The sequence below is a fragment of the Beta vulgaris genome, chromosome 3 (assembly GCF_026745355.1).
Source record: "Beta vulgaris subsp. vulgaris cultivar EL10 chromosome 3, EL10.2, whole genome shotgun sequence".
NCBI classification, from domain to species: Eukaryota; Viridiplantae; Streptophyta; class Magnoliopsida; order Caryophyllales; family Amaranthaceae; genus Beta; species Beta vulgaris.
This window is the reverse complement of record NC_079204.1, coordinates 32,762,113-32,777,386: the sequence shown is the minus strand read 5'-3', so window position 1 is coordinate 32,777,386 and position 15,274 is coordinate 32,762,113. Positions and strand designations below refer to the sequence as shown.

The window sequence follows — 15,274 nt, the reverse complement described above, 5'->3', positions numbered from 1 at the left end:
AGGATGTAATATTTTTCCTATGCAGTTCATGCTTACAGAAATCGAGCTTTGGAATTTATAAAAATAGAATTTTGTACAAATAATTAAGAATCATACAACTTTGTTGTGCAAAACTGATTTTGTCTAGTACCACCTTAGCTTGTTTTATCAATAAAGTTCAAAATAAAAATCCTTTAGATAAAACTAAAAACATAAATTTTAAATAAAACATCACTGGATTTCCAAAAATATTAAAATCATATTCATATGTATTTTACATAATTTTATATCAACGTTCATATAAATCACTACATTCTATAATACTGATTTTCTCTTCAATTAAGAAAATAAACAAAATGTGCTCTTAAAAATTGTCCAATTCAAGTGAAATTTTCCAGTCTAGTATTTCAATGTGTCTAGTATGTTCATACCAAAATTCACGTTAAAATAATCTCAATAAGTTATGTGTCAGAGAACAAATTGAATGAAGGTCAGAGAACAAATTGAATGAAGGTCCTGTTTTGACCGGTTTTAGCATAAAATTCACCATAATTCGAGTTGTCACTAAAATCAATAGATGTATCACATGCTCAATTTAATGCTTGGTACAGAAGGTTATGATTTTTGCAAGTCAGTACCATAACAAAAGTGCAATCTGGAAAATAAAATAAAGTGATTAACTCAAGTTTCATAAAAGAAATTGTTTTCTTTTCGCACGAAAATGTTAATTAAAAATCATGAAATTTTAAGTTTCTCTTAAAATGACTTATTTTATCATGCAAATAAAATTAATAAAAATTGTCATAAAAAATCAAAATCAAAGACGTTAATTAATCCCTAATTTTCACAAGTTTATAAATAAACATGAAATCCAAAGCCCAATCAAGGAGATGAAGATCAAGGAACCTCATTGTGAATATCAAGATTGAAGATTTAGTATAGATCATAGATTTTTTTACATGCATTTTGTTGTAATAATAATTTTTTGTAAATAGTTATTACATAACTCAGTTAATGAAAAAAACATGGAAATGTTTATGCATAATTTTCATAAATAATTAATTCCACAACCCCTTTTGAATAAAATGACCCACCAATGTTACAAATATTGCATGTTGGGCCAATATATCATAGTATATGAATCAAATGACCCAATCTCAATTAAGAGGAAAAATTACATATCTAACTAGATTATATTGTATGATGATCCATCTTACATTTTAAATTTGTTCTTCATCTTCAAATGGACTAATCATATAATTTGACATAATTAAATTGGTAATTACAATCTCTGAATTCATTTTGTTTCACGCGTCTCGCATTAAATGGCTAAATTCCAATTAGCCAAATACAAATCTCCAAACTCGATCTTAAATTGATCATCTCTCTTCAAATTACTTAATAATCTCCAATTAAAATTATTTGTCAAAAGCTTCAATTGGGAAACAAACCTCTAAGACCTCTTGAAAATCGTAAATGTCATCACTATTTAAGGTGGTTATTTCAATCCTCGATTAATCGCTAATTAGAGTGATTAACTTAAACTCTGTATTTAATAACCAATTAAGGTGATTATCTTTAACCTTGGTTAATCACCAATTAGAATGATTAGCTTAACCTTTCATCATATTTAATCACTAGCCAGAGTGATTATCTTAAAACCTTTATTAATTACTAATTAAGGTGATTAACTTAACCCATTTCATATTTTATTTCTAATTTGAGTGATTATCTTAAATCTTAATAATCGTTAATTAGGGAATTATTTTTCTTATTTAATCACTAATTAGAGTGGTTCTCTTAAGCCTTGAATAATCACTAATTAGGGTGATTATCTTAACCTCCATTTTTAATCACTAATTAAGGTGATTAACTTGATCCTCCTCATATTTAATCACTAATTAAAGTCATTATATATCTTAACCCCGTTTCAAGCACTAATTGAAGCGATTACCTCCACTAGTGGAAAAAAGCCCATCCGATGCGGTCAAAATTGTGCTTACTGATCCGGTTTTGGTCCGCATCGGGTGGGCTCGCGGCAGGTCCGAAATATTAACTTATTTCGTCCTAAACTGGATCAGTAAATTATTTACTTATTCAGTTTTGCAGGAAAACTGGATAAGTTAATCATATCAACTGATCCGATTTTCCATCAAACCGGATCAGTTAAGTGTAAGTATGATTCTTTTTTAAAAAAATTCGATCAAACTAACTGATCCGGTTTTCTTGAAGAACCGGATTAGTTAGTTGAAATCAAAAAAAAAAAATTACCTGCCACAGCAGCTGCAGGACAAAGCTGTAATAAAAATCGCACCAGTTGTAGAACATGTATACATTAACAACTGTAATCAAAATACACCAGTTGTAATTAAAATGCACCAGTTATAATTAAACATGAACAAAAATTATCTCAATTAGAGAATTCATTCTCCCAATTCTCTAAAACTGATGCTGGACCCATTATGAACACAAGACCCCTTCTGATTTCTCTCATAAGCTGTAGACTTGTTGGATTCTCCATCTTTTCCAACCACAGCAGCCAAGGCAGCACCTGGTGGATGCAACACACACACAAAACATTTCATGCGAAATACAATAATTGTATGGAAGACTAGATTGGTGTATAACATGAAAGCATAGAAGACCCCAATAATGAAGTTAACAAAGGTTCATAACAGCAAAAAATATAGAAACAAACATAACCAGTACATCCATACTCACATTATTATAGCTATAGAATTAGTTTATCCCCTAATACTGCTACATTGCCAACAAAAAATTCTAATCTGATTATTCAACAACTTAATCAATATTTATGATTCCATCCCCTAATATGGCGAATGGGAAACACCAAACTCAAGCCAAAAAAAAAAGTAAAGCGATTATAAAAGTGATCATGGACTGATAATTAACGGATGCAGGAGCCTTGATAAGGTAAAATGGACCTATTACATAGGGAATCAAGAAAATGTATTTCATACCAAAAACTGCCTGGTGTCCGGCCAAGCAGACTTATTGACACGTTTTATAGCAATCCGTTTTTGGTTATCCAGCTTCGCTTTGAATACAATATTGGGTGCCTTTTCTCCATGTTTAGGAACTATGTTCGCAACTGCAAAGCTAGATGTCGATATATATCCTAAGTTGTTGAATGTTGTACTCGCCAAATATAGGCAGATCATCAGGATCACCCTTTCGTTCTCTGATAAATATGAAAGGGGAAATCATGAGATGCTAATATCGAACTCGAATTCAACACCCGACTATAAAAACCACCAACGTATAACTGAAAATTTTAACCAAGTACCTTTCTAAAATTCTGGTTTTTCTCCATCACGCTCTGGATCCCAGCAACAAATCCAAACAGCAACCCATCACACCCTAATAAAATCAAAATGCAGGCTATAAACTCACAATTACACTTGAATAATTACAAGCGACTTGGCAAGCTTCGAGATCGGTCAAGAATATGAGTCACCATAATTCTTTGATGCAATCACAACTCCACTAATATTGATGTTCACACCTAGGAAAATACATTAATTCCTATACACTGCAAACAAGATGAACTGAATTAACTTCACACAAATGCGCAAGAAGCAATATAGACATACTGGATTTTCATGGAAGCTTCATAAATCATACAAACACTAGCAACTTCTTAAATGACCTGTAGATAAAAGTCCAACTACTATAATTCTAAAACTAAAAGTTCATTATAAATTCACAAATAAAAAAAATCAAAAAGGGAAAAGCGGAGATATTCTTTTTCAAATTTTTTGCGGATAAACTAAATTTGAAAGCTGATAAAGAGAAGTAGCAATATATAAGGAAGAACACACGAAGATCCTTTTAACAAGGTTCTCTTCCTCAATTCTTTAGGCTGAAATCTTGCTCTTTTATTTATAATATTTCTTACAACTTACTATAAATAAGTTGCTTCTTCAATGGCAATTACGAGTTCAGCGATAAGAGACTAGGGTTCGAGTTCAGCGTCGTCATCTTGTTGGAAGAGAGAGAGAATTGCATTCAGATGGGAAGAGGAGTGATTTTAGGGTTTAGAGGAGAGGATGAGAGGTGTCGTTGAGTTGAGAGAGACATGAGAGAGAGAGAGAGAGAGGGAGAGGCGCTAGAAAAAAAAGATCGCGTGTGAGGACAGTGAGAAAGTGTGAGGGAGAGGTGTTAGGGTTAAAAAAAATTGAGTTGGGCTTTTGGGCTGATCTGTATCGGATGGGCCAAGGGATCCGATGCACATTAGCCTTTTTCAACGCATATTAGTTAAGTGCGACGCAGATATGGCTTTAAATTTTGTCACCTGGATGCAGCGATGTGCGTCGTATGGGCCTCAGTGTTCGACGCACATGAGCTATATGCGTCGCACATCAATAGGGTACGACGTATATGGCTCGTATCTGGTGCTTATGCAATGATCTTTTGCGACGCACTCTTCACAGCATGCGGCGCAAATTAGGCTTTTGCGTCGTTTTGCCTTTCATGCGACGCAAATGGGGCGACGCAAATCGTCCTTTTTCTACTAGTGGTAGGTGCTTCTTTTTTTAGTAATGACATATACATGAAGCCTCTATTTTGGGAAATATTGTCTTGAATTGGGCACTTTGAGCCTAGATTAGAGTATAGTTTACTTGAATTAAGCGCTTAGAGGAGCATTCAATGTTTCTTCATTGGGGAGTTAATACAAACCAAGTCATATATTGTTAAAGGACCATGAAAATATCATAGAGTCTTTCAGGGACAAGGAGAGTTTGGATTGAAAATAAAAGTTGTAATTTGTGACTCAAATAGATGTAGGTGGGAGAAGACGTGGATAGGTTCAAACTCGAGTATGTGTCATGATCTAGAAAGAGATGCTCCAAATTCTAGAAAGTCAAATCATAAGACCTTGATTAATTTCTTTGATTGAAGCAGTCGTACCTTGAGATGAGGATTGCAACGTATCCTTACGTGTAAACACAAAAATCTTGTCTCCCCATTTATAGTACCCAGTGATGAAATATACCGTCGTCGTAATTGGTCATGTCCAAAGGAATAACAATCAAACAAGCTAAGCCCAAAAGCAATTCAAAACATCAAGTCTATCTATAAAATCCAAGACCAATTTTAAAGGGTCAATTAATTTTTCTTGATAATTAATTGTGTATTTAATATTCTTATTAATTGTTCATGATAATTATTTTCTAATGGATATTATGAAAATCAGTTTTGTATTTCTATAGATAGTTGATTTCGCAATTCAAAAAACAATTCATCAAAGATAAGAAATAATCATTAACAATCGAAATCCACCCACACATGGTCAGTTTACAAAAACCATAAACGTGAAATAGAGTGTGCGCAACGCATGAAGCCTACGCTAGGCACGAGACCCGTGCACTGAGCGCACACTCCTTGTGCGGAGCGCACGAGCCGTGCACCAAGCGCATTGGCTTTGTGTTTATCTATCTACATTGTTTTCAGCTTTCTTTTCCTTATAAATAGGCATTGCTTCAATGAAAGTTTTTCAATTCGATTTCAATACACTTCTGAGGCTCGTTACATTTACAGTAGACAAAGAATGATGGCTCAATGATCCTCGTGTGAAGGTAGAGCGCGACCCTCTTAGGCGACCGGGTTGGAGGACAACATTCAACAATTTCTTGCTTCTTCATTTTTTCCTAGCAAATGTTTTAATTCGTTTGTTTATTCTACTTCTAGTTTCATTTCTTAATTTCTCCCATCTCTTTTCAATTTTCACAAAAAATACGAAACTTTCAACCTAGGATTTCAAAATCCGATTACTTACTCCCCATACCACAATCCCCCCGCCATTGCTACCTGACACCGACGCCCGACCGACAATCTGTGCACCAGCATAATGACTCCCAAGACACAGGCTTCAATGTACCAAAGTTTCGCGGCAGCCCGACCAACCCCCTCGCTATACTCAAATACATTGCAACTCTTGAGAGTAGGTAATTTGTTTGTTTCATTTTTTAATTTATTTAGTATTGCTTGGTTAATTACGAATTGAGTTGGAAAATTACTCAATTGCCATGAGATTAGTGGGGCAAAACTGCTTATTGGAGTTAAATTTGGATTTTGGAGTAAATGATGAATGTTTATTGAAATTTAATTTGTTTAACTTAATTCAAGTATTCATCATTATGAGATTAAGAGTTGGAACAAAATTGAAAGATTTGAAAAACATGTTGTATTAGTAATGTTCACCTGTCCATAGTGAAGTTCAAGACAAGTTTAATTGTTTTACAAAACCTAAATCATCAGTAATTTAGTATGAAACTCGTACGATGGCTGTTTAGTTTTTTTCCCTTGTAATTTATAAAATTATTCCCGTAATTATAATATGTAATACCAAACTTAAATTGATGTATTTAGTTTTTAGTCGATTAAATTTGGTCTTATTTTTGGTTAATGTCTCATCAATTTCAAACCATAATTGACTATGAAAACTTGTAACTTGTAGGATGATTGTTTAGTTTTTTTATTTATGAAATTATCCCCACAATTATAGTTTGTAATCCCAAATCAAACTTAAATTGATGTATTTAGTTTTTAGTCAATTAAATTTGGTCTTGTTTTTGGTTAATGTCTGATCAATTTCAAACCCACCTGGGTGAAACCTTGAATCCACCACTGATTCTAATTGTGTTACAGATGAAAGATGGAGGATGAAAAGAGACAGTCTTACACTTTTTTTTGCGTTTAAATAGGAAGAGAAAATCCTCTAGGTTTGCCGCACATGGCTCCAACCCCCACACAAAAAAAGTACACACTAACGAGCCAAACCACAGCATACTCTGAGTTGGTTATCAACTTATCTCGCGCTCTCTCGAATCTTCCCGTTCAGCAACCCATATTTCAAAACCGAAATATCAAATTGATGAGTGGTGAAAAAGAATATACATGTTCCAGAGCAACCTCTACCTAGCACGTCCAAGAACAGCAAAAGCACGGTTTAGTAATGATACAATAATATGCTCTTGGAAGAAGCTAAATCTCAGCCATTATCTGCTGCACCAGAATTTCGCTGACTTTGTCACACCATGCCTCTCAACTACATTTTTCGAAATTTGTCATACCCATCATCTGCATACTACGCAATCAACTTGCAAGCATCACATAAACAATCACAGTATACACATGCTTTGTGCAGAATAGTGGAGGTTCTTCACTGGTTCTCAGCATCCACCAAACTCAAGCTGTAATCTCGTCGGATGCCTGTAGAAGTGCAGACTAAACCTATCAGGCAGAGCAAAGATAAGGCTGCAGAGTGCAAGCAGCAGCAGATAATCTTTCCATTATCACTAGCTAGCTTAATCTATATAAATAACTTGCTTCAAGAGAATATCAAAGTCAAAGAGGTATATCCGTCAAAGAAAGAGTTTGGGGGGGGGGGGGAATAGCAGCAGATTCCCCCAGCTAATACCCGCTCAAGCAAGCTCCCAACATCTCAAATAAAAAGGGTATAACTTCCTCACACGGATGAAATGCACTACATGGAGATTTTTCCAAGGCAATTGTTGTTGAAAGAAAAACAGACTGGAGTACTCCTTGATATTGGCCTTGGCAGGAGTAAATACTGCCTTATGAAATCTCCATGCAAAGCTTTTATTTGAATTATTCCTTCTGTCAATGGCTTTCATAACTTTCAAGGGACTGGCAAAGGCAAAATCACATGTGTTGTCGAGAGTAATTAATACAATCCAAACTTTAAAAAGCAGAAAGCTGTTCATCGAATGAATTCCCAGGAAGCTAGAATTCTGTGTCTTTCTTTGGTGTGTTAATCACATCATGCACTAATTCCGTCGATTTCATATATACCTCTAGTGAGAGATTCTCTGGACTGAAAAGGTATCTTGCACCAGGGTGTATTACAAACTTTGAGAAACCATTTGATGCCCATGTCTTTTATTGAGATATGAGTTTCATCTTTGCTCAATAGAAACTAGTTCAAATTTGTGAGTGCTCCAAGAATTCAGCATTAACAAAAATCCAATAGTATAGCATTTTCTTCAGATTTTTATGAGGCACTGATAAAGAAATAAAATTCAAGCATATTAAGAAACTATGTCACAACAAATCTTTTATATGTCACTTTTGCAATAAACTTTAATATTTTTTTTTCTGGCAGCTTAAGACCTTAAAAAGGAAATTATTTGCGAGAAACAACCTTAGGCCACTTTTAGACATTAATGAAGCTTTTTTAAGACAATGAATGCCCAAGAGAGGAAAGCTTCACTACATAAACTAAAGAAGAATAATGAATGCTTACTATTTAAGGTGGTTTGTTCATTGAGTCCTTCACTTCAATGATGCCAAAAAAGTGGACTAAGGTTGTTTTCCACAAACAATATTTTTTTTTATGGTCTTGAGTTGCCAAAAAAAAATTAAAAGGTTGTTTCTGGCAAAAAAAAAAAAAAGACCTATGTGAGGAGTGGTAGAAAGGGAAAGAAGGGTAACTAGGGATCATGTACAGCAAGTGGGGAGGAGGCACTGCAGCCACATGGCAGAGCTTAGTTTCAGGATGTATTGAGGAATAAGTGTAGGTAGCAGTAGTACAAAACTACAAATAATAAGAGGAAAGGAGTCATATGGCATCCAGAAATTAGATTTCAAACGTCATCCTTTCCCGTGTGAAATTTACTGGTCAGCACTATCCTTTGGATGTAACTGGAGTAATCCTTTCCATGTCCGCAAATATGACGAACTAAAACCATTAGCCACAATCCAACAGCGGAGTAATAATATTGAAGACGAATCTGATTGAAGAACATGGATGTGGTGAGAAAATGTATCTAGCCACTTCAGAGTTCAATTCACTCCTAGAAAAAGAATAAATGCAATCAAGTCCAATAATTTGGAAAAACGTAGGCTTGAAAAGAGTTCTGTAAGGAGGGCTGACCCTAGCATCTTCTCTTTGCTTAAAGCATGTTAAAAGCATATTCATCAAAACCTATGTCCAATTGTACTAATATAGAGAAAAGGTTTACTTCCAGAGCAAGCGAGAACTTATATTGATTGACATGTAAGTGTATAAAATTCACAAATAAAAGGTCAAACGCCTGTAAACAACATATAAAGAAATCCCTATTTGAAAAGAGTAAGTGATGTATAGCAAAGTGTAAATAATGAGTACATAAATTCTAACAAAAAAACAAGGATAAAAATTATATACAGACAAAGTTAGAGCATCCATTAATACAATCCAAGAAACTTGATTCCTGCCATCCAAAGTTTAAGACTCAAACTATGAAAAAGAAATGTGGACAAAAAAACTGAACTTACATCGCTTTCCTTGCAATAGCCAGCCTCAAGAGCGCGATCGAGCAACAAATTCTTCTAATTTTCCCCATACCTCAAGGGCTGCAGCCCTATCCTGATGCCGTTTGTTTTTGCTGATCTGCACGGTTACATTTACATCTTCATTATATTGACAACAATGCACTGGAGCATAACAACAATGGGAAATTTGAAAAAACAATGCAAATGCAAGGAAGTTATTAGTATCAATGGCAATGTTACTCACCGAGATTATCTTTACATTCCATTGTTTCACAACCTTTGCAGATTCTATACTATCATCCTCAAAACGCATGTAGAAACCGATGACTGCCAAATACGCAACAATTGTTTAATGCATAAGGTTTTATATACATAAAAACACAAGAAAAGCTGAGCTATAACAATACAATGTGCAATCATCATTAATAATCTAATCCCCAATCCTTTAGAGGATTTCAATGGATTAAAATAAAATAGGTCGTAGGCCATTAAAATCAACGATAACATAAACAATACAGCTAACCAACTCCAACAACTTGCTATATACCAAACAAAGCATTAGCAGCATGCATATGTGTAATGCTTGAGCTTCACAATTTGGATTAATGACATAAATTGATCGCAGAACTATACATGACAGCACACTACCAATATTTTCTGGAATTTCAATAGTATCCCAACAGTTTTAAATATGAAGACTTTTACCAAGAAGTAACCAACCAAGACAACTTTCTATATCATTAACGTTACGTATATCTACGATACTACAGCTTTCCAACCTCAAATTTAGAAAGTGCGCTTTAGGATGCTAGGCGAGTCAGGACGCAGAGGATTCCTCTTTCGGGTGCGGTGACCTACACGAGCCTTCAGCCACATTCAGTAAGGCTCGAAGCGCACGCCTTGACTGCTTTTGGTAGAGATGTGAAAGAGGGAAAGATATAGGCTGAAAACTAAAGCTTAGTAACAGACCCCCAAATCCTACTAAGATCAGTTACTAAAGTTTCATCTACAGAGCGTGACTATGAGGGTCTGTTATTAAACATGTGCCTTGAGCATTTAAAACACAGTTCCAACCCGCAAATTCCATCAGGAATGGTCATCTTAAGTGTTTAAGGAAACATCACCGAGCCGAGCATGTACACCAGACTGGCCAAGGATTTTGTCAGAGTTCGTTCATAAAACATAAGATATCATTCAGTAAACCCTCTTTACATGCTTTCCTACCAATCAATGTGGTTTTGCTTCACACTTAGGGCCCGTTTGGTTAGGCTCTCCAAAAGCAAACGGAATGGAATGAGATGAAGTAGAGGAATGGAATTGGCTTCCGAGATGTTTGGTTTACCGTTTTCTTAACGAGGCCCACAAACCCCCAATCCTTTCTCAACCTTCCAGTCGCACACACGCTCTCCTCTCACACTACTGTATATTTTATTCCTCTCATCAATTGGCTTCATCTTATTCAGACCCACAAGGCTCATTTTTTCATGTTTCATTTTGCTTCTTCATAGTCATGTGCTGATCATCGACTAGGTGACCAATGGTGGAGCTGCAGAGGTGAATTTATGTTTCCTCTCTTTAATGGTATCTGTTACCGTAAGGGTGAGAAGGGCATCAAATTGGGGAGGGGGGGGGGGGGGTAGGATCGAGGAAGGTAAAAGAATGGAAATAAAAAAAATTTGTACCAAACATCTAATAATAGAGTCGATTTCTGATTCCTTTTCTTGAGACTCTTCAAAGCTGAAGCAAACAGGCCCTTAAAGTGGATTTTTACATATTGGTTTTTATTGCTGTTATTTAGTTTCAATAAAGTCCATTGATGTGTTTGACTCTTAGAACACTTTGTACTACTGTGTATGGTTTAGGGCTGAAGCACTGCCAGTGGCACCTGTGCCATGAGTATGCTAATTGGTGTGATTAGGCTCCAGGACATATGTGATGAAGTCTTAGGCAGCAAGCTTGCTTCACGACTATGGTTGTGTGGTTGAAATTCCTAAGACCAGTCAATTTCCTGCTTTCTTTAGCATTCTTTATGCAACTAGAATTGACGTGCAATTTTTTGGAGTTTGTTTATATTTCCATCATATTAGGACTCTACACGTTTTTTAAAGTTTCTTTGCACTTTGCTAATTAGTTTCCCTGATCTCTTTAGGTCTGCTCAAAGGTTTCTAGAAAGGAATTAGGAGTCTAAATTTAGCTTACTCTCTTAAAATTATTTTGGAGCTTTATAGTCTACTAAAGGGCTTTACTTTGTAATACTATATTCAGTTGTGAGCTTAGTTATCCTTGGTTTTGCTCAAGCCTTCAACAAATCCTGTGAGACTCTGCCTTGTGTGTGATTCTTAAATTTGAGACTTCAAGAACACCCTCAAGTTCCGCAGCTTTTGAGTTCTATTTTGGTTATGTACGTGATCCTATTTAACACTAATACAAACTATTTGAGTAATATATGTCCTAAAACAGTCTACAATCCGTAGCCTGATCTAACTCAAACTTGACGCTCAGTTCCTAATTATATACATTCATCGTAAACAGCTTCAATCCGACACTCTGTACCGCAAATGTTCCTCAATATATAGTATAATAGACAGCATTTATCAAATGCATCCAAGCAAAAACCATAATAAGCACCTTAACTTGTGATCTATTCTACACTTATTTTCATTTTTAACATTTCAACCAACGTGGGCATGGCACAGATAGCATAATAAATAACCACATTTACAAGCTACAACAGCTACAAAAGTCAATAGAGATAGTAAACACTCGAGTAAATAATGTGATCATCAATAAACCAAATTAGTGTTGGCAACTTACTTTTATTGAAAATTTCTACATGGTCTTTAAAAGGCCAATCTTTAAACTGCCATTCTTTCCCAAGCACAAAGACTGCGACAACACGGTCCCAATCATCAGATTTCAAAGTCGACGGTTTATCTCTCACCTCATAAGCTGTCATGACCTTATCCTTATCACTACTAAACTTCTTTTGCACGGTCACACACTCGGGCTTCGGCCCCTTCATCTGCTTCATCTTAACATCAGTAGGTATATAAACACCGTCCTCCAAAAACTCCTTAACATTATAGATAGTAATCAATGTATTAGAAGCACTAGGCACCAAAATAATAGGAACACCTTCCCCAATCTTACTCCCACCTTTAAGCATCTTGGCTTTCGGAAACCCGTCATCTTTCTCCCCAGGTAGAGGACGCCCTTTATTACCTCCCACATTGGTATCCTTCCTCTGCTGTGGCTTCTCCTGCTCCCTCCTCAATGCCCCAACATAAATACCATAAAAATCGCGGTTACGACACTGCAAAACAGCGTTTCGATCCCTCAGCGGTCTCTCACCCGCCTTGATTAACCCCATCACATCAAGCTCTACAGCAGCACCCTCCTCGGAAACCCTAACTTCCGAACCCTCCTCAATCCCCAAAATACTAGCACCATTGTTGCTAGGAAGAGAGGAAAAGAACTGCGGGTCATCAGGCCGGTACTCCTCGACTTCGGTGGAGGTGGGAAGGACGAATTGAATGGCTTCTGAGGACGACGATCGGCCTTCGAGATAGTCAAGTAGAGGTTTTCGATCGACAAAAGTGACAGTGGGAATTCCTTGATTTGTGGCGTTTTTGATGTATTCGGGTTGCTTGATGTGGCGATTTTTTATGAAGAAAACTAGGGTTTCTAGAGTGTAAAGGTTGCCTTGCTTTGAACGGTATGCGGTTTCGGATTTGCAAGGGAAAGAATAGTGGGTTGAGAACCGCAATTCGTCTCCGACACGGTGGATTTTGTCGAGGTCGCCTCGGATAGTGTAATCTCGCAGCGCTGATAAGGGATCCATGGGAGAGACTGACGAGGAGGAACAGCAGCACTATGTTTCCTTCGTATGACTTATGAGGAGTGTGGACTGAAAGTGGGTGGGAAGTTTTTGAGGGGAAAAAGGGAAACTATTTTGTCCCGATAGGGACTCTAATTAGGAGTCGCCAAAGTATATATCCTTTATCACTTTGGAAAATTGATAAAAATACCACAACTTTGACCTATGTGTTTTTAATACTCAATTATGGATTATTTTTAAGAAAAAATTCACAAGAGAGATTCTATATTACCCTTTTTTTTTATAAGCAAGTCCCAAGTTTATCACCTTGTGATTTTTATAGGTCATGACTTACTTATAACCAGTTTAGAAGGTAAGATTTCTAAATGTTGGTCCCAATTTATAGATCTTTGTCACTTGCTAGAAGTGTTCGAAGATGGTAAATATTTAAAAATCTTACCTTTTAAACCGGTTATAAGTAACTCAAAACCTATAAAAATCACAAGATAGTAAACTTCGGATCTATAAAGAATAAGCTATAGTTGGGACTTATAAAAAAAAAAAGAGTAATAGTTGGGCCCCCTTTTGTGAATTTTCCAAAAAAAAAATACCCCCAATTATTGGGCTGGACTACCAAAATACTTCATTTACCTATTATCGTCGGATGAACCGGTAAACAATTGCATGTAGATTACTTGTGACCTTATTTGCCTAGTTAATCAACCAATTGTATCTATATTTAATTTTATGACCATTGACATACAATAACTCCCCTCCAATGCTCATCTCTCTACTCATCTCTCTCCTCATCTCTTTCTTCCTTCTTCAATGGCGTCCAACACCACTCATGGTTCTTCTTCTTATAGGTCTAGGTTCACAAGGTCAATAGTGCTTCTCCCATATTGTGTTACCATCAAGAAATCGCGCTTGTGAGAGTTGTCAAGGTAGAAGGGCCAATGAAAGGGAAATGATTTTATGGATGTGCTTACTGGTGTATAAGTTTGGATGGCTACTTTTGTGACTTTTGTTTATAATTAGGTTTGCTAAACCTTAATTTTTTGTTTAATTTTGCAGAAGAATTGTGTTCTTCCAGTAGACAGACGAGGTGCATGATGTGTGTGAACTCCAACATAGGATCTTTGTAAGGGATGAGTTTATTTTTGTTCTTCAAGGGCAGAATGATTTCGTGAGAAAGAAAATAAGGAAGTTGAAACTGAAGAAGGAGAAGTTGGTGGATGAAGTTGAGGAAATGGGCATTACAACAAGTGAAATCCTTTAAGAGTTGAAGTCCGATCCAACACCATTAAGAAGAAGTTCTTGTTATATCTTCAAGTTTCTACCATGTGCAATAACAAACCTCACAACAACTCCCTAAATTTTTCCCTATTCTCAAACCTTATCTCCACCTTCCATACTAGTTTATTGAAATTTGTGTTTGCATCAACAATTGAAAGCCTCATCCTTATATTCCTAGATAGAATGTTATCTTCTCCATCTTCATATGGGGTGTGATTTTCATCCTTAAAGCTTCATACTCACTTAGGAAATCCTTATCATCATCACCTGTTAGATCAGCTAGTTGTCCTTCCCCCTGAGTAGATAATTTACCTACAGCAGCATCCCTCTGTAACTGATTTGCTAGGCTAATTATTTTTTCATTCCATCTCTTTCTTGACTCCCAATACTCATCATCACTGGTGTCATTTCCAAATCCCTCAAGTTGTTTCACAAGGTACTCATGAATCTCAAAGTCATCTATTGGTGCCTCACCATCTTCATTAAGTTCAATATGCTCCTCCTCTAATTCATGTTCTTCAAGTCAGTGTCAGTTTCATCATTCTGTGGATAATATTGTGGATCTTTGGTGCACTCATCATCTGTCTCATACCCATCTAACAACTGAATCTAGTTCAGTGGGTTGTCAAGCGTATCATCATACCATACATGGTAATCAAGGGGTTGTGTAGTTGGTTCAAACTGTTGTTTAGTTGGTTTAGGTTGTGTACTGATAAGTGCGTTTCTGCTAACGCACTTTATGACTTCCTTTTGGTTTGTTTTGTTCCTTTTTTTCCCCTTTTCTTCCCTCTTTCTCCTCACTTTTCCCTTCTATTTCATTCACTTGATCATAGTGACATTTTGCTAGCTTTTCGATCTATTTTGATCGAATTTCTAGCACAT

The 15,274-nt window shown here is 36.1% G+C and overlaps 1 protein-coding gene and 1 long non-coding RNA gene across 6 annotated transcripts; both read right to left on the bottom strand.

The window, feature by feature from the left end:
• Positions 1–2,296: 2,296 nt before the first annotated feature.
• On the bottom strand, positions 2,297–4,146 carry LOC104906673 (uncharacterized). 3 transcript variants are annotated; one of them, XR_007272695.2, is made up of 4 exons: positions 3,594–4,146; positions 3,287–3,505; positions 2,961–3,181; positions 2,297–2,530 (listed from the first exon to the last, which is right to left on the bottom strand). It is a non-coding gene; the product is annotated as an uncharacterized LOC104906673 (long non-coding RNA). The 3 variants fall into 3 exon arrangements; XR_791931.4 differs by having other exon boundaries at positions 3,287–3,532; positions 3,906–4,146; XR_007272694.2 differs by having other exon boundaries at positions 3,287–4,144.
• Positions 4,147–6,631: 2,485 nt separating this feature from the next.
• On the bottom strand, positions 6,632–13,254 carry LOC104906672 (protein CDC73 homolog). 3 transcript variants are annotated; one of them, XM_019252456.3, is made up of 4 exons: positions 12,094–13,254; positions 9,524–9,606; positions 9,283–9,397; positions 6,632–7,236 (listed from the first exon to the last, which is right to left on the bottom strand). In XM_019252456.3, the coding sequence occupies exons 1-3, from the start codon at positions 13,118–13,120 to the stop codon at positions 9,308–9,310; spliced, it is 1,200 nt and encodes a 399-aa protein (XP_019108001.1). In that variant the 5' UTR covers positions 13,121–13,254; the 3' UTR covers positions 6,632–7,236; positions 9,283–9,307. The 3 variants fall into 3 exon arrangements, with proteins under 3 accessions (XP_019108001.1, XP_010693760.1, XP_019108000.1); XM_010695458.4 differs by having other exon boundaries at positions 6,632–7,215; positions 12,094–13,253; XM_019252455.2 differs by lacking the exon at positions 6,632–7,236 and adding an exon at positions 8,034–8,819.
• Positions 13,255–15,274: the final 2,020 nt, after the last annotated feature.

Bases quoted from the DNA above. Each gene is read 5' to 3' on its own strand.
- LOC104906672 (XM_019252456.3), bottom strand. From the start codon at position 13,120: ATGGATCCCTTATCAGCGCTGCGAGATTACACTATCCGAGGCGACCTC. The intron at 9,607-12,093 runs GTAAGTTGCCAA...CGTATTTGGCAG, and splicing joins TGTAGAAATTTTCAATAAAA to TCATCGGTTTCTACATGCGT. The intron at 9,398-9,523 runs GTGAGTAACATT...GTAACCGTGCAG, and splicing joins GGAATGTAAAGATAATCTCG to ATCAGCAAAAACAAACGGCA.